Below are 23,139 nucleotides of genomic sequence, written 5' to 3' on the forward strand. Positions count from 1 at the left end.
CTATATAATCGACACTTCAGAACATATAGTAGGGTGGAGAAAGACGGGACACCTTTTCATTCTTTTTCCCGTCGGATTTGGTAGTAAACAAAGAACATTCAAAGATTTATAAAACCGTATCCTCACGACTCCCATAGACCGTTGTTAATTGTTTAAAACACAATCAAGACATTTGGATTTTATGTGCCAAAGGTGTCCCATCTTTCCTCACCCTACTATACGTTTGTATATTGTCCAAAAGTTAAGATAAACCATGTCTACGCCTATTTATATCAAGTTTCAAAATTTCTAAATTTGACGACATCTTCATTGTCAACTCTAAAGGCGTAGGTTGGATTTCTTTCATGTTGCCAGTCCCCATTTATATTCTACCACTTTTTTATTTCCATTATCATTCGCTCACAGAACAGAAGGGAAAGTCCCGAATGTTGAGGTAAATTTTGTTTTTTTGGAATTGGTTTATAATACATTGATATAATGTCAGGTAATTATAAAGAAAAATACAAGTTTTTGAAGAGAAAGTTGAAGATATTACTTTACGTAAGTCTCAAAATTATCTGTAGGAAGAAAAACGAAAAATATGACGCTGGAAAAGTTGTATTATTGGATAAAACAAAATAACGGTAATCCTGTCGCTGGTGACCAGTGAAAATTTTGGTCTCAAAATGTACTTTACGTCTCCCTGATACCCGCTGTATAATTTTTTTTTGAAAAAACTCGGGCGTTCGTGTCGAAAATTAACTTTAAAAATGCGCGAAAACGTGCTGCGTCACCGTAATTCGCCTGACTTGCGTAAGGTTAACGATTTATTACGTCACAATAGCGATATGTTACGTCACAGTAGTGACATATTACGTACGTTACAGCATGTTATAATCGTGTTTTTCGCACTGTTTTATGTTAGGGAAAACCCCAAGTCCTAACCCTTAACCCAACCCTAACCCCTACGTTTAACCCGTAACCTCTAAATCCAAAAAAACTAACAAATTACGTAATCTGTAACGTAGAAATCAAAGGTTGTAATACGCATTCTATGACGTCATAATCTAACCTTTGCCGGCTCGTGTGGAAAATACGGTGACGCAGCACGATTTCGCGCATTTTCAAAGTTAATTTTCGATACGAACGCCCGAGTTTTTTTTTAAAAAAATTATACAGCGAGTATCAGGGAGACGTAAGGTACATTTTGAGACCAAAATTTTCACTGGTCACCAGCGACAGGATTACCCAAAATAACAAGACATATTACATAATATGTGTGCTTGATTTTGCAGTTTGCATATGTTAGGGTAGTTATTGTACATTATATTTACTTTTAAGTAAATAAATTAATTCTGGTTTGTTGTTAATAAATGTCTATTTAACTATTATTTCACAATAAAGTATAGTATAACTTTTTTAGTATTGTTTAAAGTATCTAAATGCTAAAACATTATATATCTTATGCATATTAAATATGCTATCTAAATATTTCTTTTCTTTGCTTGAATAAAGGAGCACGAAAGTCTATCTATTGAAGTAGAAAAAGCTCAAAGAAAATTGTTACAAGTATCACGAGACAACAGTTTCCTACTAGATAGGTTGCTACAATATGAACAAGTGCCGGTTGATACTTCTGATGATTCAGACGCTACTTTATCATCTGATAGTGAACCAGAACAACCTCCCCCTTCAAAGTGGGTTCCCATTTTCTTTTTCATTGTAACTCTATTTGTTTTATTATATTAATATACTATATACACATGTTCATGGTTTTCCTTTTCTTTTGGCTAAGTTTTATTAATTTTCAGAGTAACAATGCAACTGCATTCATTACACTAAAAATGTTAATAGTGGCCAAACAGCATTTGTAAAAAAAGAGATAAAGGATATGAAAAGACTATTAGCTGTAATGCACTATGCAGAATGACGTTTAATATAATAGACGGTATTGGGTCATGCATATGCTGAGTAGAAGTATTCTTACAACTCTTACAGCTTTAGCTTATTTAATATGTGCCTGTTGTTTTATTGTAACATTCCTTCATTTCTTAGAAGAAGAATGCAAGCAAAAGTGTTGGATAAAACTATCAAATTAGAATCAAAAGAAGCAAATGTAAGTTTTGCAGCATGTATATAAGATCTGGCATAAAAAAAATTTAAAAGTTAAAATGTGACTGTTTCATTTTTACATAATTAATTTATGTTGTTATTTTGATAGTTTAGTTAACTAAATTAGTAAATTGTTTGTTTTTTAAAGCAGAAACAGTCTAAAGCTGAGCTAGAAGCACAAGCTACTTCCAGTGGTAAGTCATGCAGCCTTTATTGTTGGCATGTAGCTTTTTTAATTTCAGATTAATGTATATGGTGGTGGAAATAAACTGTTTTACAGGACTATTGACTGAGATAAAAGTGGTCATGTTAGAAATATTTTCTGTATGTAATAGGATTTAGATAATAGTTTATCAAAAAGAATCTTCCTATTTTTATACTTGCGTGTTGAAGCAATGAGCTTCAATATACACGGTTGTTCTGTCTTATGCACCTTATGCCTACATAGGAATAACCACGTATGCAACTTTGTAATGATTCTTTTAACTTTGTGGGTTTTATCCAGTTGTTTCCAATGTAACAATTAAAGAAGAGAAAATTGATGAGGTTGACGTGGTCTTCACTAAACCTACAGAAGATCAAGTTGATGATCATTTAAAAAATCTAAAAACTGAAATTGATATTGGAAAAGATGAAAATATAAATTAATGAATAAGAAATATGTTTCTTTAAAATTAAATATTTTCCTATAAGGTCTTTGCGCAGTGGGGTATCATGACACATGGGTAGTGTGGTCATTATAAATAAACTGCCAACCTTACCTGTGCTAATTTAAACTTGCTTCAGTACACATCTAGAGTTCGAATCCGAGGTTTCACAAATACCAACCATGATTAAATTTTGTTATGTTTTACATGTATTTAGTTTTGTACTGTGTTTTGTAGTTTTTGTGTAGTAAAGGTTTGCATAAATAAACTTATATTTATGTGGCGAAAATGAATACAGTGCAGTGTTTCAATTATAGAGTAAAACATGTTGTTACCCAACTACAACATAAGTACACCAGATGCATAAACAAGTTTAGTCAAAATGTTTAAGTTAAAAAAAGTATGTATTGTTATAAAATTCACATGCAATGGGATTTAATCATTTAGTGATTTCGATCACTGCGTAAACTAAAGTGACAGCGGTGTTTTTATAAACTTGTCCGATTTGCAAATTTCATTCGTGTTTATGATATCTTTATGTTGAAGAAGAACCAGCGTGATTTAGGTTTCCATGCTGAAAAGTTCTACATAAGCTAGAAAGTTTTGTAAAACATAGTAAGTTTAGTGCAGTTCTGTAAATTTAATTTGAACTTTATTAAGAATATTTCAAATCACAGTTAAATTATGAACAATTGGCTAGCGTCAGAGCCATAACTGTTATGGCTACTTTCGAAAATGTTGCGGCTTCCCGTTTTGGCGCCATTTCTGTTTTATTACTTTTATTCTAATACCTATTTAGATATTATAAAGTCGTTGTTTATTCCTGGCTAGTATAAATTAAAATATGGCAAGCACAGTGCTGAATGCTGTTAGCGAAAGAAGGCTTAGGCCAATTTATGGTAAGTTTGTTATGTTAAATTTGTTTATTTTTGGTAATGATATTTTATTTATTAAAGCTGCTGTGTAGCCTGTGTTTATGGACTTATACTATTGAAACTCATTTTTAAAGTAGAAATAACCTGTTATTGTGTTGCAGAACTACTTGATAATGGGAACTACAAAAAGGCTTGCCATGAGACTGAAAAGGTCTTAAAGAAACAAAAAGATCTCATAGCAGCTAAAGTAATTGAATTGCTTTTAATAACTATAAGAAAACAAATTTGATAGTATGGCAATTTTAAATCTTCAATTGTAAACCAATGATTTATCAAGATACATGTTTAACCATACGGTTGCCTAGCTAGAGTGCAAAAAAAACTGTTTTTATTGCCTATTTTCCTGTCATTTATCTTCACTGCTGTATTCGTACAGATAAATATAATTTTTTGTTTATGTTAGATTTAAATGCATCCTATATTTCATAACAATTACCAATCTTTTTTCATCTCCAGGTTTTAAAAACCATAGCTCTACACCGCATGGGAAAGGAGGAAGAAGCATTTGATCTTTCGAATGAAATCGCAATGGAAGCTCCAACTGATGAGAACAGTTTACAAGGACTTAGTCTTTACTACAAAGAAATACATAGAAGTAAGGGGTTTAGCAACCATATTTTCTGTCATAATTTAATTCAAGTAGTTTTTACCTGCAGCATGTGTATAACGACTTTTTGTTGCTAATTCCCTTCTCTTGGTTGTATAAATCAACTCGATCTTCCCTGTTGCTTCAAAAGAGAGAAATAAATCATTTCATGTTGGGAGTTAAGACATGGGTATTTAATCGTAGACCTTCTGCACATTAGGATGTTTTTTCCATTATACAAATGTCTCTTCTGTAGTTCTGACTTCTTTACAGCACATAATTCTGTCCTAAATTGTAGAGGTTGGCACTTGGCAATAGTGAATGTTATTAATATTGTACATATAGAATACATATTTATATTTAAATTAAAATAATGTTTTAGCTGATCTCATATGCCCATTGTATGAAAACGCTGTTCGTTTATGTCCTGGCAACGAGGAATATTTGACTCACTTATTCATGGCTTATGTTCGACATGAGAAGTTTCAAGAAATGCAGAGGGTAAGATTAAGTTGCACTGACAGTTGTGGTTATGATGGTGTTTGAAAACTATGATGATATAAAGTGTATGTAATATGTCATAGCGTCCTTGGAGCCAAACCTAGGGTGGCAGGGTGGGCAGGCCTACACTGGAATTTTTTGCCATGTGTTTATCAGTAAACATTATAACCAATAAGTTAGATTCTGACAGTTTGAATTAGTTGTTAATAGTAGTAGGTGTTTAGTTGTGAAGGTTAATAATTGCAAATTTTAAAAAATGTAAATAAAACCATTTTTTTTATACAACAACCAGTCTTTTAAGATACAAGTTATATGTTTCTTTTTATTTGGCATTTAAGTTTCTGTGCTTACCAGGTGGCTATGCTCTTATACAAGCAACACCCAAAGAATCCGTATTTATTTTGGGGGATCATGGGTATTGTGCTACAGGTTTGTAATGTATTTTATGATGTCATAATTAAGTCATGTTATGGTTCTTATTCTTGGGCGTCACAGCATTTAAATATTTAATGATATCAAGATGTGAAATTTGTTTAATTGCAGTTAAACCCATAGGTTTAAAACATGAAAACCTTATTTATTAATGTGACCAGGGATGCACAAGATCATGTGTATGCTTTTTAAAAAGCACAAAAACAAAATTCTGCTAAATTGTTTTAAGTAACCTTGTTTCTTTGTCGACAGGCAGAAGCAAAAATTAAGCAAAACATTGACTTTGTAACAAGTCTCTGTCAAAATTTTAAAATTTGCTGCATACATGTACAATGTGTATTCTTAAATTTGACAAAAACAATGAACAACAGCATTGTAAGAGCTGTTTAATGCTTAAAACTGGGTTGCTAAAATATATGATATCAACCCTGTAAAGTAACCAAAATCAGCTTTTTTCTTCTTAAAAAGGCTGAAAACACAACGGACAAAAACTTGGCAACAAAAATGTATCTTCCACTTGCTGAGAAGATGGTTGAGAAGCATGTTACGGCTGGAAAGATTGAAGCTGAAGCAGGTGGTGTAGATGTCTGTGGACCAGTGGTTATGTTGTGTCAACTTGTGTAGATTGATATACTGTGGATAACACTAACTAACTAACTTATCACTGATATGATATGTATATGCAAAGTTGTTGTTTTTCTCAAGCTTTCTAAATGTTTTGGCCACACTAAATTTACATAGGAAGCTGATTTTACAAGACATAATATGAAATATGTTTAAAGGGTTATGCCAATCTTGATTTTTGAAGGTGGTTTGGTATAAATATATACAATTTTTTATAAATTTGCAGAAGTTAAGTTGTATTTGATGATCCTTGATTTGATGGGAAAACATGAAAAAGCTCTGGAAGTTGTCAATGGGGAACTTGGAGGTATTTATTTGAGCATAATATGTTTATACTTTATATAATATGTATATATTTTTATGCAAATGTTTATATATTGATATTGGTGGTTGTTGTTGGTAAAGCAGTTGGGCTATTAGGCAACAATAATATGTTATGTTTGAAATGCTGAAAATATCTAAACTTTCTTATCACTTAATTTATTTACCACTCATCTGGAAATTTTATTGTAAAATCAGTAATGAGGTCTCTCCGAATCCAGAAACATTGGCAGCAAAAAATCATTTTAAACATAACTGCAATATATACAATTATTACAATAACATGAAATTGTCCAACACACATAGATTGTTACGTCTTTGGATCAACTAATATGCATTGGCCATCTATTATAATCCGTACCATTCAATAATAATGTCCACCTTATTGCATAGGAAAGCTTATATCGGATATAGGTGGGCGTCCAGCAGCGCTGCTAGAGGTTCAAAAGAAATTAGAAAACTGGGAGTTTGTGAACGAAGAGAACAAGAAACTGCTGAAACAAAAGTGAGTGTTTTAATAATTTTTACAAAAAGGATTTGGGTGTACTTCAAAGTTTAGCTCAGTTAGTGTTATTGAAATTCTCTTGTTTCTTGAGTTGGTTGGAAAATATGTTGTTGCTGTAATGAATGCATGATGTTTTGTATTTCATCCAGTGATGTTTCTTGCTTTCCAACTAGAAGCATAATCCCTGTAATAAATAATGTGGGATATATAAATATATTAATTTTAAATTGTTTACAGTTTACTTTACTTTTACTTTAGTTTTACTTTACTTTTTAAATGCCAGGGACACAGAACAGTAAGACATACATTTCTATAAAACAAATAGATTTCTTGTGGACTGATTAACGCAGTACAAACAACTCCAGGGCAGGTCTTGTATTCCTTATTTACTCACTATGACTGCCAGTACGATAAATTTTTTTTATTTTTAAATGAAAAATAAGGATTTTTTAATCATAGATAGAAATTAGAAGTATGCGCTTGCGTGTTTTCTGTGGATTTAAAAGGGTGTGTCCATGAATTGTTTACACAATTAATGATTAATGATAATAACATTTAAAAAAATCTGTTAAGAATTAATATGTTATAAATAGTTCAATACTTACTTGAAGTGTTAGGAATGTGGTGAATTAAAGCAAATCTATTATTTCCCTGATACACACTGGGTTTGGTTTTGTCTTTTTGGCCAACAAGACATGAGAATTGAAACCCACTGATGGAAATACGGCTTCGGTTTTGTTGTGTTTGCTTGTATGATGTCAGCTCACTGTTCTGTAATATAGATATTAAAAATAGACGATAAATTCGAAAATATGTATTGTAACTTTACCGCAGATTAATATGTCCTAACTGTAAAAATAATATGCAGAATTGTAGGTATAAATCCCTTTAAAATTAAACATTATTGACACTAACTTGGCAGTTAACAAAAATTTCTTCTAAATTTAGGTTTGCCTTGACATAAACCAGTTGGAGTGCTTACTACTATAATTTGTGGTGTTTCTTGTTTATACCTATAGTCTATAGAATGCTGTATCTATATTTCTACATTATGTTCTTGTACAGGAAATAGTTATTCTACGGCATATGTTATCGTTTATAGACATATTATGTTTCAACAAGACACCTATAGTTATTGTTTTTATGCCTTACAGTAATACATATATATTTAAATATATAATGTAATACTTCATCATTTTTTTCATTAATGTATGTATTATGTATTTATGTAGGCCTGTGCAGTATTAATATAATATAATAAAACTTACTGTTGGTTCCAAGCTACATTCTTATTTTATCGATTATGTTTATAGTATTATATATAATGTCATATTTTATCCTTTTTTAATAATATATATAATATATATATATTATATGTGCAGTCTTAATATCATATAAAACTTACTGTTGGTTCCAAGCTAGAACTTTGTATTCCATCTAATTTAACAGCAGAATTATCAAACACTGAATACAGACCATAATGGTCCAACAAAGCTACGTACTGTGCCATGCTCTTAATTGAAATGACCTGAACTTAAAATATGTTAGTTTAGGTGTGTCCACAACAAGTTCTCCTAAGCCAAATGGCCGCATACCTGTTTGATTAGAGCGCTACAACTGCTCTGTTTACTTTAAATAGAGCAGCGGTCGTTAACAAGATAGTGTAAACAGTCTGGTTTTTGCACTATGGTTTGGTGGCTTGTATAATTACGTGTTGCATGCATGACTAGATTGGGCCTTTCATGATAATTATTAGATTGATTGATAGCTATTCTTAGTGGGTGGCAGCTAATTGGTGATTTCTTAGTATAATGATGTCACTTTTGTGTAACTTTGCATACCCAACAAAACATTTAAAAATGCAATTTTCAAGATTAAAAAATGCCATAGGCTACAACATTAATCAAATCAATGTTTATGCATATTTGTTTTATTATGAAAACGTTTGTTTTGTTACATTTTTTTACCATAAACTGCAACTTGTTGCTATGAACTTTGGCCCTTCCTGTATGAAAATAAAGTCTAATGAAGTGTTTCTAAACGACAGACAAACTTTGGAAATGGAATGAAGTAAACTTTTTCATACAGAAGCTCAAAAATACAATATTTGTGGCTTATAGCAAAAGTTACAGAAATTTTATACTGTTTGTATTTTAACAGACCTGATGTTTGGAATTACGCGCTCGATTATTTAGATTCCTTATTTCATCTGCTCGACATTGAACGTGGGAGTTTAAATGAAGAAAACAACTTTAATGAGTAAGATGTGTTACCTATTATTTTTATATCTTATATAATACATATATCGTGTTTCAAACAATCACAGAAATAAAAAAGAATAGAACGCGCATCTCCAATGTCGGCAAAGGAGAGAGCATGATACACTCTCTCTCTCTATCGCGGGTCGTACCCGTTTACCATTGTAGTCAATGAAATCGAGGGCGTTTTATGTAGTTTTTCTTCGTGTTTTGACTTAATTTGAAGTCATAGGGTAAAGCAACTATTTTCTAATGTATTTATATTTCTAACAACCCATTTTTTGAAGGTTTTTATTTAAATTTCCTAAACAAGTGGTAAACTGTAAGCGTTAACCTACCAAATAACTAAACTGGCTTAATAAACTTGAATAGTTGTTGTAGTTTTTGAAATAAACAACTAAAACCTCTTAAAACTACTATGCGCCTATCTTTTACAATGGAGACCAAGCGAAATGGGGACGGAGTTGGCGGTCAGGTGAATAGAAAAAAGAATATATCACAGTTTTGGGCAGTTGCGCATTCTACTCTTTTTTATTTCTGTGCAAACAATTAACAACAGTCTATGGGTGTCATGAGGATAAAGTGTTATAATTCTTCTAGGTGGGCAGAGACAAGCACAAGACTGCAGGAAGGGATTCAGTTTATTCTTAATCTTATCACGGAAGAAAATGCTCTACTTGATTGGAAGAGAAGAGGACCTTATCTTCTTCGCTTGGAGATGTTGAAGAGAATGAAAGAACGCTTCGGAAATCTTCGAGGTATGGCTCATTTCATTTTTCTATTGTTACAGGAAAACTCAAGGGCACAAACAAATAGCCAGTGCCATGTTATAGCATTTCTATACAGGTGAGGTCCTACAGCAGGGCACATAAGGTGAACTTAGATGTAAACCAGAGTTTTAGCATAATGTGTTAAAGGTGGCGTTTTTTGTTTAAACTGTAAGTTAAACTTGTCACTTGTGTACTAGTTTACCTAACCCTTTAGTCTTTTTCTGTATGAAAAAATAAAGGTGCTTTTACTGGTTACCCTGGGTATTTAAAGTTACCCCCTCGCTATATACCTAAGTAAAGTTAATTTCACTTTATCCACAGATTCTTGCTTTGGCCCTGCTAAACAACTCTGCTTGGAATATGCACTTGACTTCTCTCCAAAACCTTTTTGTTTTTCCGATTTGAAACCATATATTTCGCTTTTATCTGATGAAGAAAAAATTCAGGTATTTCGTATGTTGATAACTAAGAACCAATATTTGAATGAATGAAGAATGATTGCAGTGCCGAGCCTTGAATCAATAACCTCTACTAGGTTAGAGGCAGGTACGCTAACCAACTGGGCCACAGCGCTTTTCTTGTGATGTTTTGCACATTGTTTTAACTTATTTGTGTAAATTTTGTTTGCTCTTAACCAGTTGCCCAACAGGTTTATTTATTAAGTACTTTGTCTGGGAGGCATATTTTATTTTACATCTATCTTGTCAATTTTAGCATTTATAATGAACATTGTTTTGTCTTTGCTTATAATGAGTTTATTCATATTATATACAGTTGCTGCTAGGCTGATTATAATTATGTTTTGGCTTTTTCGGCTAGAATTTTGCTGACCAAAGTTTCAACGTCCTATTTAGGTCTCTTCATCAATGTGAAATAATACCCATTGAGTGTCATATTTTATTATTTTTCATACCAAGACGTTTTTTAACAAATTTGATTTCAGTTTCTAGCTGAGTTAAAAGATCAACAATCTTCCCTAACGTCAAGTGAAATGAATGGGGTTTGTGACGAAAATTTAAAAAGTGAAATTATGAAGAAAAAGGCAAAAGAAATTCAGCGGCATGTATTTACTGTGGAAGCCGCAAGGTAAAGTTTTTAGATTAATATTTTGGTCTGTGTAAATAATTTTACATCTTTTATGTTAATTTTTCTATGGTGGGGTACTACAGTGTTTTTAGCACCATGGGTGTCTGGTAATTTTCTATGTGGGTGGGGTGGCACAGTGTGGCTTGTCGTGGCCATAAAATTTAGGCCACAGCTGGTTAGTATAAAATGTTATTTATTTTTTAAACCTAACTTACAGGTATCTTGGCGAACACGAAAAATTATCAAGTTCCGAAAAATTTATTCTCGCCCAAGATTTTCTGCAGAAGCATGAAGCTGGTTTGAAACACGGTAAGTTGAAAGATTTGTTTAAATGTTTAATAAAATCTTTTTGATAATTATTTGTCCTATAAGCACCTCAAAGGCGTTATATATGTTGTTTTAATTTTTGATAAGAGAGACATTGATAAATTGCAGTTAAACTCATAGTTGTCAAACATAGGAAACATCATTAAATATTGTGTTGAATACTTAAACACATCATATACATCATCTAGTTTGATACCAACATCCTAAGTTGCCAATAATTTTTTTGTGTAAAGTATTTTCACAAACAAAATAAACTTTGTTTTTCTATCTGTTTGTACATATACCTATCAACAGGGTAAAAGCTGTGTTTTTATTGTGTTTTTTTCTCTCTCACAGTTGCTGACCGTCCCCCAACAGACGCATGTCCCGTAGATTCATATTGTGTGCTTGCTGCAAGACTGATGATGGATATTTATTCAGATACAGGTCACTTTACAAAGCTGCTTTTCAATAATTTTTTATTTTATTTTTTTTTTAAAACTGAAAAACAGATTGAATCGCAAAATGTATAATCCAGAGCTTTTTGACTAAATGAAAAAATTATTGTTTTCTACTATTAAGTTTAAATAAATACTTTTTAAGGAATTTCTATGTCACTATTGAACAAAATTGATTACCCATTGTCCAAATTAATAATAGTACTTTATAATTAATAATGTTATTCACTGATATTTTTGCAGGAGATACATTATACCTATGGAGATGTGCTTATGTGCTTGAATATGGTATACAACACAGCAAGTATAATTATGAAATGAAGTTAATGTTAATTAAAGTGTATTGTACGCTGGGTGCTTTCTCACCTTGTGCTGACCTTTATGATTCAATGGAAGTGAAACACATGCAGCAAGACACATTAGGGTAAGATATGTTTGGGCCAAATTTGGCCTGAATCTTAGGTCCTCAAGGGCCACTCGCATACTGAATAAAATAAAAATGAGATGTATGCAGTTTACACTACAGCATATTTCTTGTTTTCTGGTATATAATTCTGATCATAGGCATCACATTTTTATAATATTCAGTAAAAGCTGGGGTTGGGTCACGATTTCGTAATATTTAGTAAAAGCCAGGGTGACATTGTTAAAATGTAGTTACTTTCAAAATCTTCAAGCATGCATGTGGAACCTCATTGATTACTGTAGTAAATGCAATATACATTATTCCACAGAGTTCTGTTTTTAACACCTTATGCTGCTTACCAGTTACCCCATATGTAACTTTGTGGAAATTGTTTTATTCTGTATGGCTGTCAATTTAAACAACCTATTAATAACCACTGGGTTAGAGCTAGGCTAAAAAAAAACAATATTTCCAGTGGCCAGTACCAAACATAACTTCACCCCATGCTCCAGTCACTTAACCCGTCCTCCCCCCAGATACACCGTATGTCGTCATGTAGTTTCCCTCGGTCACTACCACCACGCCTCCCAAGTATTCCAGATGGCTCGGAACTTTTACACCAACAATAACAAGGAGTCACTTGAATGTCTTATCACATGTTTTAGGAACGGAACATTTTACAAGGTAATTATATTATATATATATGAGAATTTTATTACAAATATAACTAACTAAACATCGCATATATGAAGCACAATTGTCTTTAATTTCAACGTTTTATCAATTTCGGTCATGTCAGAATTTAAAATGTATAAAAATATCAAATATGTATATCAGTGAGCAGTATAATGTATTTATTATTTATATGTATGTATGTTATATATTACTGTACATAGTAAATTTACATTTTCTACAGTAAGTTTTTCTACAGTATACCATTCATGACAAATGGTATTTATATTTATATTAATTCTAATCCCCAGGTTTCAGAGTTTGTAAAATACAGGAGAAGAATTCATAAATCGTATCACGCTGCTTATGTACAAACTGAACATTTACTGATGGACTTATTCACACAGGGTGATATGTAAGTTACACAGTTTTTACAACTTTACTTCTGTATATAAAATATACACTGAAATACTAAATTACTTAATAATGTTTAAATATCTTGCGATAAAATGTTCATTCTTAAGCATCTTACATTAGTTAGAACTTAAAAATGGAAACTATGGTGAATGGTGAATAAAGCAGATCCTTTTTATATTCTGTGGTGATTTGTTAAATGCAGTTACATTGATGGTCGTCATACATAGGGAACCTCATTGTTTAATGTGGCAAATAGAATTTGTTTTGGCTTTACTTTTTTGTATACATGTAACAGTAGGGTAAAAGCTGGTATTAGTTTCAAACTCAGGTGCAAAAATATATGATGTCACCCCTGTTTCAAAAGGCACTTCTAGCATTACGCCTATGAAAGTAACCCAAATTTTAAAGGTTGCACTCCCAACTTGAAACTTATGCTCTTGTTTGTAACAGAGACCAACCAGTAACTGCCCTTCTTACAAGTGACATCAAACTCATTGATTACAACACGCTGGTTGACAACAGAGATCTTAAAGTAGTTAGCGATGTCAGTTCAAAAGAAAAGTAAGAACTAAATAAACTTGAAAACTTAAAAAGGAACTGAATAAGTAATTAACTCTTCTAATGAAAATAAAACACAAATTATTATACCAAAAATAGCTGTTTACTAATATATTACTGTATTACGTTTAAATTCTTTTTCTTTATTATTAAATATTTTGATTTTAAATAACAATAAAATCAATACAAAGTAAACTCTATTTTTTATTTAAACTTTAATATTCACAGACGAGTAAGTGAAGAAATGATTAAGAAAAGTTTCGAACACGAAAAAAATTGGTTGGCTTTCCGAGATTTCCTCCTGCGTTGTATGTATTCTGTGTTGATAAGAGATCAGGACCAAACACATAATGGATGTTGCTGCCATTGTGGTAAGTGTATGTGTGTTTAAAATATATTATAAGCAATATATAATAGTTATGTAAAGCTAAGGATATAATTTTTTTGTCAAAGTTGCTGCGACCACCATTGTGGGTGTATTGGATTGTTCTTTAAAATACATTTTACAGTAATTGCTCCAACCTAGTTGTCAGTATTTGGTTGTCCAGATTGATACAGAAAAAAAAGTGTCACTAAGAAAATGACAGTATCTTAGCGGACACAAAGTGCATATATCATAACTCCCATGTTATAACAACTATCGATGTACCGCCATGCGAAAATAATATGGCATATGATATTTAGTCATTCATTCTTACATTCATACAGCCAAGTAATAACTTGATTACCTTTACACGGACACAAATCGTTCACATAAACCCTTTTAATGATCTTTTTAATTATTATTGCCTCACCGTAAATATAATCCTATGATCATGTTAATATACAAGACCATCCCTACAGGTCCTGAGTCCATCCTTCCAACATTAATCGCACAATTCGAAACCTTTTGTTCAACTCTATATAAGTCTGATATTGAAGACTACCCGATGCTAGGTCCGAATACAACAAGAATAAAACTTTCCATTGAAGCCAATTATCCAAGAATGATGCTTTTGGTGTTCAAGTGAGTATCTTTATTGTTATTTTATATAGATTAATGAGACAACTTCGATTTAAAACCAGTAAAGCAGCTTTCTTTACTCTTTTTTTTGTTGTTGTTTATAATCATACTTTAGTAATTAACTATATATAAAATTTACCAATATGTACTTTAATGTTTATATTGTTACTCCTGCTACCAGGCATAATGTAAATATTCTTTCAAGGGCTCATCTGGTGAAAAATCTTTGTGTATTTCTGATGTTTGATCTGCCATCTAGCAAGTGACATACCCTGATAAAGTCTTGCAGGATGACAGACAAAACATCAGAAATACACTACCTACCAGATGAGCCATTAAGAGATTATAAATATCATTTATTAAATAAATATTTATGTATATATAAATCATGGCCTAACTATATAGCAAGCAATGCATTATATCCATATTCATAAAGGTTTTGTTGCGACTTCATCAACTTAAAGAGCAATCCTGACCTGGAATCTCAACTTTTCAATAACTTGACATCAGCCATACAATTACTACAAGGTAAGATAATGTTTACTTTAACACTAACATTTATGAAATTAAACTGCAATTGGGTTTTGTTCGAAAAACAATTTTGCATTCCACCGTTGTTTCTCTAAATTTTATTTTTCTAAATATAATATATATAGTTTTTATCAAAGAAACACTAAAAAAAAGGTTGTAGACAAATGTAAATGTTATCTTTTAACAAACTTGACTTTTTAACAAATGCAGATGTTTTTAACAAACTTGATGAATGTGTATGTTGTCTTTTTTTTATCTTCAACAATTTTTTATCCAAAGATTTCTACCAGTACAATAAACTGTTAAATAAAACTGCTCGATAAAATTGTCTTTCCCACAGAATATGTTGCAACTTGTAAAGAAGGTATTTATTCAAATGCAAATCATGATGAAACCGACCAATCAAATGAAAGCAGTAAAACTGGTTTGAACCAGTCGGTACCGGATGCAATCATAAATATAAATCCTTCCTTTGTTGAAAGGTGAGTGGGATATTAAAGTACTGAGTCAGTTATATTTTAGGGTGATGGTTATGGGCAAAATTTGGCCCAAGTTTCAAGGACTGCTAACCCACATGGGAGTTTTAAACAGGATTACGGATAAACAACGGAAATTTTAAACTTTTTCTGCTCTTATTGCTACTGGGTCTGGATTTAATATACTTTTCAAGAATAAATCCTTTGGAAAAACTTATACAACATCTGGCAAAACATGTTATATTTTTGTTATGCAAATAAAGTAGTGTTAAGGGTTTTATGCATATTGTTCTTTCTTCCAGAAATCTTGACGTTTCATAGAGTTATCACTTTACTAAAAACATGAAGTTTATTTATTTCCTTATTCCCATATAGGTTGGTTATCTGCACGGAGATGTTCAGTATATGTGTGTTGCTCATAACACGACTTAAAACTGTGGTTACTGAAGTAAAGATGGATCTACAACGGCAGAAAAGAAGGAAAAAGGGAAAACAAACTAACTCCCCATTGGTAAGCATAGGCTTTTTTATTCGTAGTTCTTTTTTTAATGATACATATATAATATATAGAGATTTTTTAGGTGATTTTACTAAATGAACTAAAATACAAAGTAAAATAAACTAACAAAAAATGTCTGCACAATGGTCAGTTTTTAGTTCTACCATATGAATATGTTAAAGAAATTATTTTTATTATTTTCCATTTAATATTACAGCCAGCCTGGGTCAGTGGTTACCAATCTGCCATCTCTAGATACAATGACATTGGTGATGCTTTAGTTGGTGAGGTAAAGAAGATGAAACAAGATGTGGAAGAAAGGATGTTGGATCTGGGAGGACTTGAGATCAAAGATAAGGAAGAAGAGAAGACTCCTGCATCTTCTGAGGTGAAAATTTGAAACTGGTTTTGTCATTTTGCTGCTATAATGCGTAATCCCAGTGGGAAAGTAGTAAGTGTGCCTGCTTCTAGCCCGGAGTCGTATGTTCAATAATCAATGCTGTGGGTATGTGCTCCCTTGGGCAAAACACTAATGAAAAATGCTCTAACACCAAGGGTGCTGCAGCATTAACCTCATGAGATGCTTTACTAAAGGAAGGCCTCAAAATAATAAAAAGGTGTGGGGTTCAAGTCTCAGTGCTGACACAGCTGGGATTTTTTTTATTTTTACATATTTTTAACATAGCACATTTTATGGTTACCAATTTACCATTGGTATTATTTCATCACAATAACCCAAGTTCGTATATTTCAGACCAAAGAAGATAATTGTGTTCAAACAAATGGCACTGTGACATCAGTTGATAAGTTATATCATAAGATTATGAAGAACTCTTTAGAAAGTTATTCGGTGTCTTGTAAACAAATGCTTTTTGTGTTGGAAGGCAGGATGAAAAATTTAAAGGTTCGTATTTAAGTAAGAAGATATTAGTTAATATATAAACTAAAATAAACTTGTTTTTTCAATATTATCTACAACTCCGAAATATCTTGACTCTTGTTAATGTTTGTCATACATTTCTGAAACCTAGTGCTCACTAAGTGGTTTCTACTTTGTAGCACCCTGGGTGTCGGGGTAATTGACTAGCTCTGGAATAAATCTTAAGTCCCATGGTGAGTCGCACTGTAGGACCCCATCCATGTACGATAGAATAGTACGCCATAGTCGCAAAAATAAAGGGTCTATATGGGCAGTACTGAACAAAAAATTGTATAATGAGATGCATCGATTTACTTTCTAACAGTGCATGACTATAATGACTCCTTATGTTTAGGAAACTTCTAAAGTTTAACGAAAAGTTTCAAATTTGTCAAACTTGTTGCAATGAATTACTTTGGCTTGAGTTATGCTGTTTAAGTTTCATATCATGGAAAGTATGAGCTGAAATATTCACATTATGTGTTGAATGTACTTTATTCATTGCAGTTAAGTTGAAATTCTGAATTGTTTATCTGTGTCTGGGCTTTTATGCGAAACTTTTATTAAATTAATTACGTAAATTGGATAATCTATGCAAAAATAAGTTCACTTTTGGAAATAATTAGCAAGTCAGTTGTAAAACAAACAGCAAAGGGAATTATAACATTAAATTTTTGAATTTTTATTAAATGTACTGTTTTGTGTTGACAAGTGTATTTGAACTATTTGAACAACTTCCAATGCCTTTCAATGATTTTTACTACAAGGCTTGTGAATTAAAACCATTTTTTTCCCATTTTTCTGCTTGCTGAAGCGAAATGATCCATTTATTGTTACGTCATAAGACTGTGTATAACTTAAAGCATTAGTAATTTTACAAATAATGTTTCATAGAGTTAAATTTTATAAATATTCTACAAGACGCCTAAAAGTTACGGTTAAGATTAAATAAAACAAATGGTAAAAGCAGCAGCAAAGAGCTAATTTACTAAAATGCGTTTTGTAAAATGATAATACAGTAATGGTGTAATGCGTATCTGATGGAAAGATTGTGTTAGACACATACAGGCTGGAAAGAATAAAGCACAGCAGTGGAAAATGATGCTGATTTGTTTTATATGACTGGATAAGAGAAATACAGTAAAACTAATGCACAGGTTAAAAGGTAAATGGAAGAAAGTAGGTAATTTTAAAAGCTCCTTAACTAATACTGGAAGAATAAGCACCGTAAGCGAAAATACTCGGCAATTATTAGACAATTAAGTCAGTTCATCACTGCAACCAGACCTGGTTGAGTTTCTGCAGCTTTTTGAACTTCATTTTCCGTCTGAACAACTTTGGCTTTCTTGTTCTGTGCGGACGGAATTTTTTTCTCTTGTATTTTCTCCCCACCCCTCGCCATGGTAACCAGAACCCACCATGGCGTTTCGGGTCGGACTTTTTATCGTTGTGGGGGTAATCAACTGGCAGTGAGGAAGTGTTGTATTCCTTCAGTCTTGCTAGCAGCAAGTTAACAACCTTGAAATGATAACCTATTTTAGTGAGCTTTATGGTATTCTCTCACACTCATTACCAAGCTGCGAAATTTATACTTGAACAATAGTCATATTTGAATTTTCAGAATCTTGCAGCTACTATTTACTGCAACATTTTAACAAGCAGAAGATGTAATCTAACTCACTTCTGGGTATTGATCTGAAACTTCTCTTTCTTCATGTGGGTCCTCGGTTATTTTAAACAACCGAACATTCTTGGTTGAATTCGGATATACATGGAAGTCATCTCGTATTTGACCAATTGTTATATTTCCATGTGTGCATTCAGGTGGAACCACCCATTCATTCATACCTGTGTGTGATAATAATCGATTCTATGAGGTTATAGTTAAAAGTTTAATTACTTTAAACACACAGGGTGACCAATCACCCCCTTTTACACACACAACACAGGCATTAACTTCCACCATCACACAAAGTTAAGGTAACACAGGGGCAAACTTTTTCCACCACTAGTGTATGTGTAAGTATGCTACTTCTTCAATCAATTCACATTCTTTATGAGAAAGTTGAAGGAAATGAATTTTATTGAAGTGGAACTTCTGGTATGCAACAAACAAGTTCATGTCCTGTGCTACATTTCTCCTACCTCAAGGTATGTGTTTGTGTATATATACCATAGGACCTTATGTATCATTAAGTTTACTTAACAAAATTATTAGGTGTGACTCTAAATACGATCACATCCAAGGTTCTGTTTAAAACTTGTCATTTTTTTGTAAATTTGAATATATTAAAAGATGGTATTCAATGTTATCAGTGACCTGCATATCCTGTGAGTAATTTCCAATCCCCAGATCTTATAGCAGCACGTACAGAAACATCAAACCCTTCTCTGAATTCACTTTCAGTTAGTTTCTTATGTAGTGGGTCAATGTTATGTAGAATCTCTGTGCGTTTAGATGTCTTGTTTGACCTGTGTGGATATATAGGGTTGTTTTGCTGTTTAATTTTAGTTTAGCGGGTTATATACTGTAGGTACAATTACATATTTTCTGAATGTACAAGACAAACTACCCATTTTTAGTTAATTCAAGTAAAAAAATAAGAATTCACCATAAATACCTGCACAAACTCACCTTAAAGTTTCCCATTGGTCATAACCATCTATCGGTGGCGTGCCCACTACATAAGGACAATGTGTAGCTGACATAATTGTTGGGTACCAATCAGAAACATGGAGTAACTCCTTATTAACTCTGGGTGTTGTTACTTGGAGAGGTTTCCCATGTACGAACCCCACCCCACGTATACCACCCTCCCATAAAGTTCCCTTCTTCCCACGTAGGGGCCAATTGTTTCCTCCTCTCGTTGTTTGACCCCCATTGTCTGTGATGAATAAATGTAATTTATATTCCCTTGGCGGGAAAATGAAACTTGTTATAATACGCTCTGTGATAATTAATAATTGTATAGTAAAGAATTGTAATTTATTTATCCTCACTTGGCGGGAAAATTGAAGTCGTTATAACATGGAATGGAAATAACTTTTGCCCGTTTACGAGTTACACAGGTATGTAATTTTGTAGATGTTATATTGTTATAAAGAGATTTTGGGTTGAACAGTCAACAGCAAATATAACATGCAAAAAAAACATAAATGTTAAGTAAGATTGGTACATCAAATTAAATCTTCTCTTATTTTAATATAGAGTTTATAAGTTTATAATAAATAACAATATGATTGTCAGGTGCACTAGTTTCAGTTATTTGTACCTGTAGAAAAAATGAAGATTGTATTTTTCCACATCCGGGCTCGTTTCAGATGTTTCACCAACTGCCTGATTCCTCTGTCCATAGCATACACCATGCCCGCATATATTCGCCTGTTGTTGTATACTAAATTAAAGGTTGCAAAGTGTATATAGGATTTGTTAATGCATTAATTATTATTAAGCTTAACATTTTGAAAGCTGCACTATATGCTTAATAATATTTTTTAGTGCAAAAATTTTTAAAAATTAGGAATTACCGAGGTACTTTATATATGTTTGTTCAGGTTTGCACTAGTTACTTCACATAGTTCATTGTAGCAGTAACATAAAGTAGTAAAACAGTATGTCAACTCATAAAAACATCAGCTGCAAAATTGGTTATAAATCTTTCAATGTATAGTTTTATATCTCACCGATTTTTATCACGTATGTGTTTAAACCTCTTCAGATACTGGTTCGGAACCTGCAGTGGCCCATGCACCGCTTGTAGGGACAGGTATAAAAACATTGGCTGTAGAGAAAACAGTTTTAACCAAACAACTTTTTTTTTATGGGTCCCACGGCAATATTCTGTCTGTAGTTAGATTAATTAATATTTTATTTTATATTTCTTTGTTTTTTTCTTAATAAATACACACCAGTAGAACTATACAACTCGCATACAAACAAAGACATACCCTACTACTATGAAACAATACACCCAACAATATACCCATACCTTCTGTTTATTATGCTTGTCAATCATTTCTTTTGACTTCCTTATGAATAAATTGGTTGAATATTCGCCATAAGTTGCATTGGTGGGGCCGTACCTTGAGTCAATCATGTCATAGCCACAAAACCGTCGAGTTTTCTTGGGTTCACAGTGATAACGAGTAAAGTGGTTCACGCCACCATTTAAGAAGCCTGCCAATTAACAACGTGTGGTAAATAAACCGCAAGAATGTGACAGATGCGTCAATTTAAACGTAACTAGAAAAAAAAATATTTTTTTCGCTGTATAAGTTTAGCAGGTGGAAAGTAGATTTTGTGTTTCCTAGTTAGTAAACTAATTCAGTGTTTTCACAATTTTTAGCGTTACTCATTTTTTTGATATTATCTACCCTTGTTTATCGTCTTTACTAATTAATTTTTCTCGGTTGTTTTATCTATTACCGAAAAAGTTTTGGAATCCTCTGTTCCAAGGCAAGTATTCCTCACGAAAGAATCCTAAATGCCACTTGCCCACCATGTTAGTTTTGTAACCACACTGTCGCAGTTGTTGAGATAGTAGAATGTTGTCAAGTGGCAAACCATAAGGCTGGGCTGCTCTGATTATACCATGTGCTAGTCCAGTGTGGATCTAAAAGTAAAGGCTGTTCAATTTTAACTAGTCAAGGCTTATGCTTTGCTAATATGAGTGGTATGAGTATGTAGTTTTTAACCAGCAGATGTAGGGTTCAAAGCTCACAGTGTGTATAGTGGCCTTAGGTGAGACACATAATAGTTATTGTATTTAGTACTATAGTGGTACATTTACATAGTGTCCAGGGTTGAAAGCTCACAGCTGTTAGTGCCTTAGGGGAGACACAGAATAATGATTGTACTTAGCACTATAATGGAATATAGACAGAGTATCTAAGGTTCAAAGCTTACAGCTGATTTGGCATTTGACAAGACAATTAATTCTGTTACTAATTTAATAATTCTATTTATTTTGCTACTAAGAATAATGTAAATAATCTCCATGAGTCTTTAAAAAATTACTTATTGGTAATTATGTTTAAAGATATGGTTGGACATAGACAAACCATATACCTGATAGCGTCCGGTAAGTAGTTGACCTCTTGTAGGTGAACATATTGGTTGAACATAATAATTCTCCAATATTACCCCTTTTGCTGTGAACAAAATATAAAATTCATTGTTTTGAACTTAAAAATTAACTGTTCTTAAATTATGTAAAAGAAAATGGGTCCCTTACCTGCTAAACTGTCCAAAAATGGTGTGTACATATCAGAGTAGTGTTCTCTTGCATGGTAACCAATATCATTGAAGCCAAAATCGTCGGCTAACACAAAAACGACGTGTGGACGTTGCCCGCGTTGTTTTTTGCCACACGCTACAGCAGATAACCAAAATACGAACGCTAACAGACGTACTGCATTAAGGTGTTTTGGCCCAGAAAACATTCTATTTAAACACCTGTAATGAATGATATTGTTAACATAAACGATGGTAAAATAAACCAGTCGGTTCCTATATCCCACATAATGGTACAAAGACACACCTACGCACCGGCTCAAGCACATAACACATAACTAAACAGACGCCAATTTTCCACAGTTTGTACATTAGGGAAGCCCCTACACATGTGCAACAACAAAAGTACATAGACATCCTATGCCTATATTCGGTAAGCCTTAGCTAAAGCAGAAAGCGGCTTAAATTGTGTACATATGCGTAAAAGGGAATACCTTAAACTCCTTTCAAATCTAAAGTTAAAAACAAGCGTACTGATACGCTCTATGATTTCTCGTTCTTTTAAATGTCTTAACTATTTCCAATGTGGCTGCGCTGCCTGTAGTCAAATCAACTATGCATGTCTGTTTGTCAATTAGATTAGACGAATCACGCCAAAACAGTTTATTCGACCGTTTGCTAAATGTTATTCTCGCGTTGCTAATTCACACCCTCCGGACTTCAGCTGGTTTTAATTAGCCGCCTGTTTACTGACCGTACTAGACAGTAATTCATTATAGGAAACCGAATAGGAATGTAGAAAATCGCTGTGGCCTTCTAAAAACGACCAAGCAATAACTGAAAAGTTCCCGGTGATATATAGGCCATCGATTTATCGCTATATTATACGCGAGTTCTTTCATTGT

General features: G+C 32.7%; 4 protein-coding genes across 5 annotated transcripts; 2 read left to right on the forward strand and 2 right to left on the reverse strand.

Annotated features, from left to right (window-relative positions):
- The first annotated feature begins 380 nt into the window (after nt 1-380).
- LOC149736862 (uncharacterized) lies at nt 381-3,031 on the forward strand. Of its 2 annotated transcripts, none has more exons than XM_089876609.1 (5): nt 381-540; nt 1,495-1,676; nt 2,035-2,095; nt 2,240-2,285; nt 2,597-3,031. In XM_089876609.1, exons 1-5 carry the CDS (start codon nt 478-480, stop codon nt 2,737-2,739), a joined length of 495 nt encoding a protein of 164 aa, XP_089732735.1. In that variant the 5' UTR covers nt 381-477; the 3' UTR covers nt 2,740-3,031. The 2 variants fall into 2 exon arrangements, with proteins under 2 accessions (XP_089732735.1, XP_089732736.1); XM_089876610.1 differs by having other exon boundaries at nt 2,243-2,285.
- Nucleotides 3,032-3,481: 450 nt separating this feature from the next.
- On the forward strand, nt 3,482-19,890 carry LOC149736863 (N-alpha-acetyltransferase 25, NatB auxiliary subunit-like). The gene is made up of 26 exons (XM_089876554.1): nt 3,482-3,637; nt 3,775-3,860; nt 4,130-4,268; nt 4,642-4,760; nt 5,115-5,189; nt 5,661-5,766; nt 6,043-6,123; nt 6,531-6,642; nt 8,803-8,901; nt 9,501-9,658; nt 9,992-10,116; nt 10,614-10,756; nt 10,974-11,065; nt 11,420-11,509; nt 11,764-11,944; nt 12,463-12,610; nt 12,910-13,013; nt 13,466-13,576; nt 13,802-13,944; nt 14,417-14,579; nt 15,013-15,104; nt 15,448-15,589; nt 15,959-16,094; nt 16,300-16,470; nt 16,837-16,986; nt 17,357-19,890. The coding sequence occupies exons 1-26, from the start codon at nt 3,583-3,585 to the stop codon at nt 17,372-17,374; spliced, it is 3,039 nt and encodes a 1,012-aa protein (XP_089732680.1). The 5' UTR covers nt 3,482-3,582; the 3' UTR covers nt 17,375-19,890.
- LOC149736864 (uncharacterized) lies at nt 6,296-8,222 on the reverse strand. The gene is made up of 3 exons (XM_089876615.1): nt 8,048-8,222; nt 7,248-7,413; nt 6,296-6,826 (listed from the first exon to the last, which is right to left on the reverse strand). The coding sequence occupies exons 1-3, from the start codon at nt 8,150-8,152 to the stop codon at nt 6,708-6,710; spliced, it is 390 nt and encodes a 129-aa protein (XP_089732741.1). The 5' UTR covers nt 8,153-8,222; the 3' UTR covers nt 6,296-6,707.
- Nucleotides 17,963-22,483, reverse strand: LOC149736865 (arylsulfatase B-like). The gene is made up of 10 exons (XM_089876567.1): nt 22,236-22,483; nt 22,070-22,152; nt 21,428-21,614; nt 20,991-21,178; nt 20,686-20,783; nt 20,274-20,383; nt 19,637-19,886; nt 19,322-19,473; nt 18,683-18,849; nt 17,963-18,519 (listed from the first exon to the last, which is right to left on the reverse strand). Exons 1-10 carry the CDS (start codon nt 22,441-22,443, stop codon nt 18,274-18,276), a joined length of 1,689 nt encoding a protein of 562 aa, XP_089732693.1. The 5' UTR covers nt 22,444-22,483; the 3' UTR covers nt 17,963-18,273.
- Between the last annotated feature and the right edge of the window lie 656 nt (nt 22,484-23,139).

Source organism: Ciona robusta, chromosome 4, assembly GCF_009617815.1.
Source record: "Ciona robusta chromosome 4, ASM961781v2".
In the NCBI taxonomy this organism is placed as follows: domain Eukaryota; kingdom Metazoa; phylum Chordata; class Ascidiacea; order Phlebobranchia; family Cionidae; genus Ciona; species Ciona robusta.

Bases quoted from the DNA above. Each gene is read 5' to 3' on its own strand.
- LOC149736862 (XM_089876609.1), top strand. From the start codon at position 478: ATGTCAGGTAATTATAAAGAAAAATACAAGTTTTTGAAGAGAAAGTTG. The intron at 1,677-2,034 runs GTGGGTTCCCAT...TTCATTTCTTAG, and splicing joins GAACAACCTCCCCCTTCAAA to AAGAAGAATGCAAGCAAAAG. The intron at 2,096-2,239 runs GTAAGTTTTGCA...TGTTTTTTAAAG, and splicing joins TAGAATCAAAAGAAGCAAAT to CAGAAACAGTCTAAAGCTGA.
- LOC149736863 (XM_089876554.1), top strand. From the start codon at position 3,583: ATGGCAAGCACAGTGCTGAATGCTGTTAGCGAAAGAAGGCTTAGGCCA. The intron at 3,861-4,129 runs GTAATTGAATTG...TTTCATCTCCAG, and splicing joins AAGATCTCATAGCAGCTAAA to GTTTTAAAAACCATAGCTCT. The intron at 15,105-15,447 runs GTAAGATAATGT...TCTTTCCCACAG, and splicing joins AGCCATACAATTACTACAAG to AATATGTTGCAACTTGTAAA.
- LOC149736864 (XM_089876615.1), bottom strand. From the start codon at position 8,152: ATGGCACAGTACGTAGCTTTGTTGGACCATTATGGTCTGTATTCAGTG. The intron at 7,414-8,047 runs GTAAGTTTTATA...TCTATATTACAG, and splicing joins GTTCTAGCTTGGAACCAACA to AACAGTGAGCTGACATCATA. The intron at 6,827-7,247 runs GTAAGTATTGAA...TATTTATTACAG, and splicing joins CCACATTCCTAACACTTCAA to GGATTATGCTTCTAGTTGGA.
- LOC149736865 (XM_089876567.1), bottom strand. From the start codon at position 22,443: ATGTTTTCTGGGCCAAAACACCTTAATGCAGTACGTCTGTTAGCGTTC. The intron at 20,784-20,990 runs GTATGGGTATAT...TTTTCTCTACAG, and splicing joins ACAAGCATAATAAACAGAAG to CCAATGTTTTTATACCTGTC. The intron at 19,474-19,636 runs GTGAGTTTGTGC...ATATCCACACAG, and splicing joins GACCAATGGGAAACTTTAAG to GTCAAACAAGACATCTAAAC.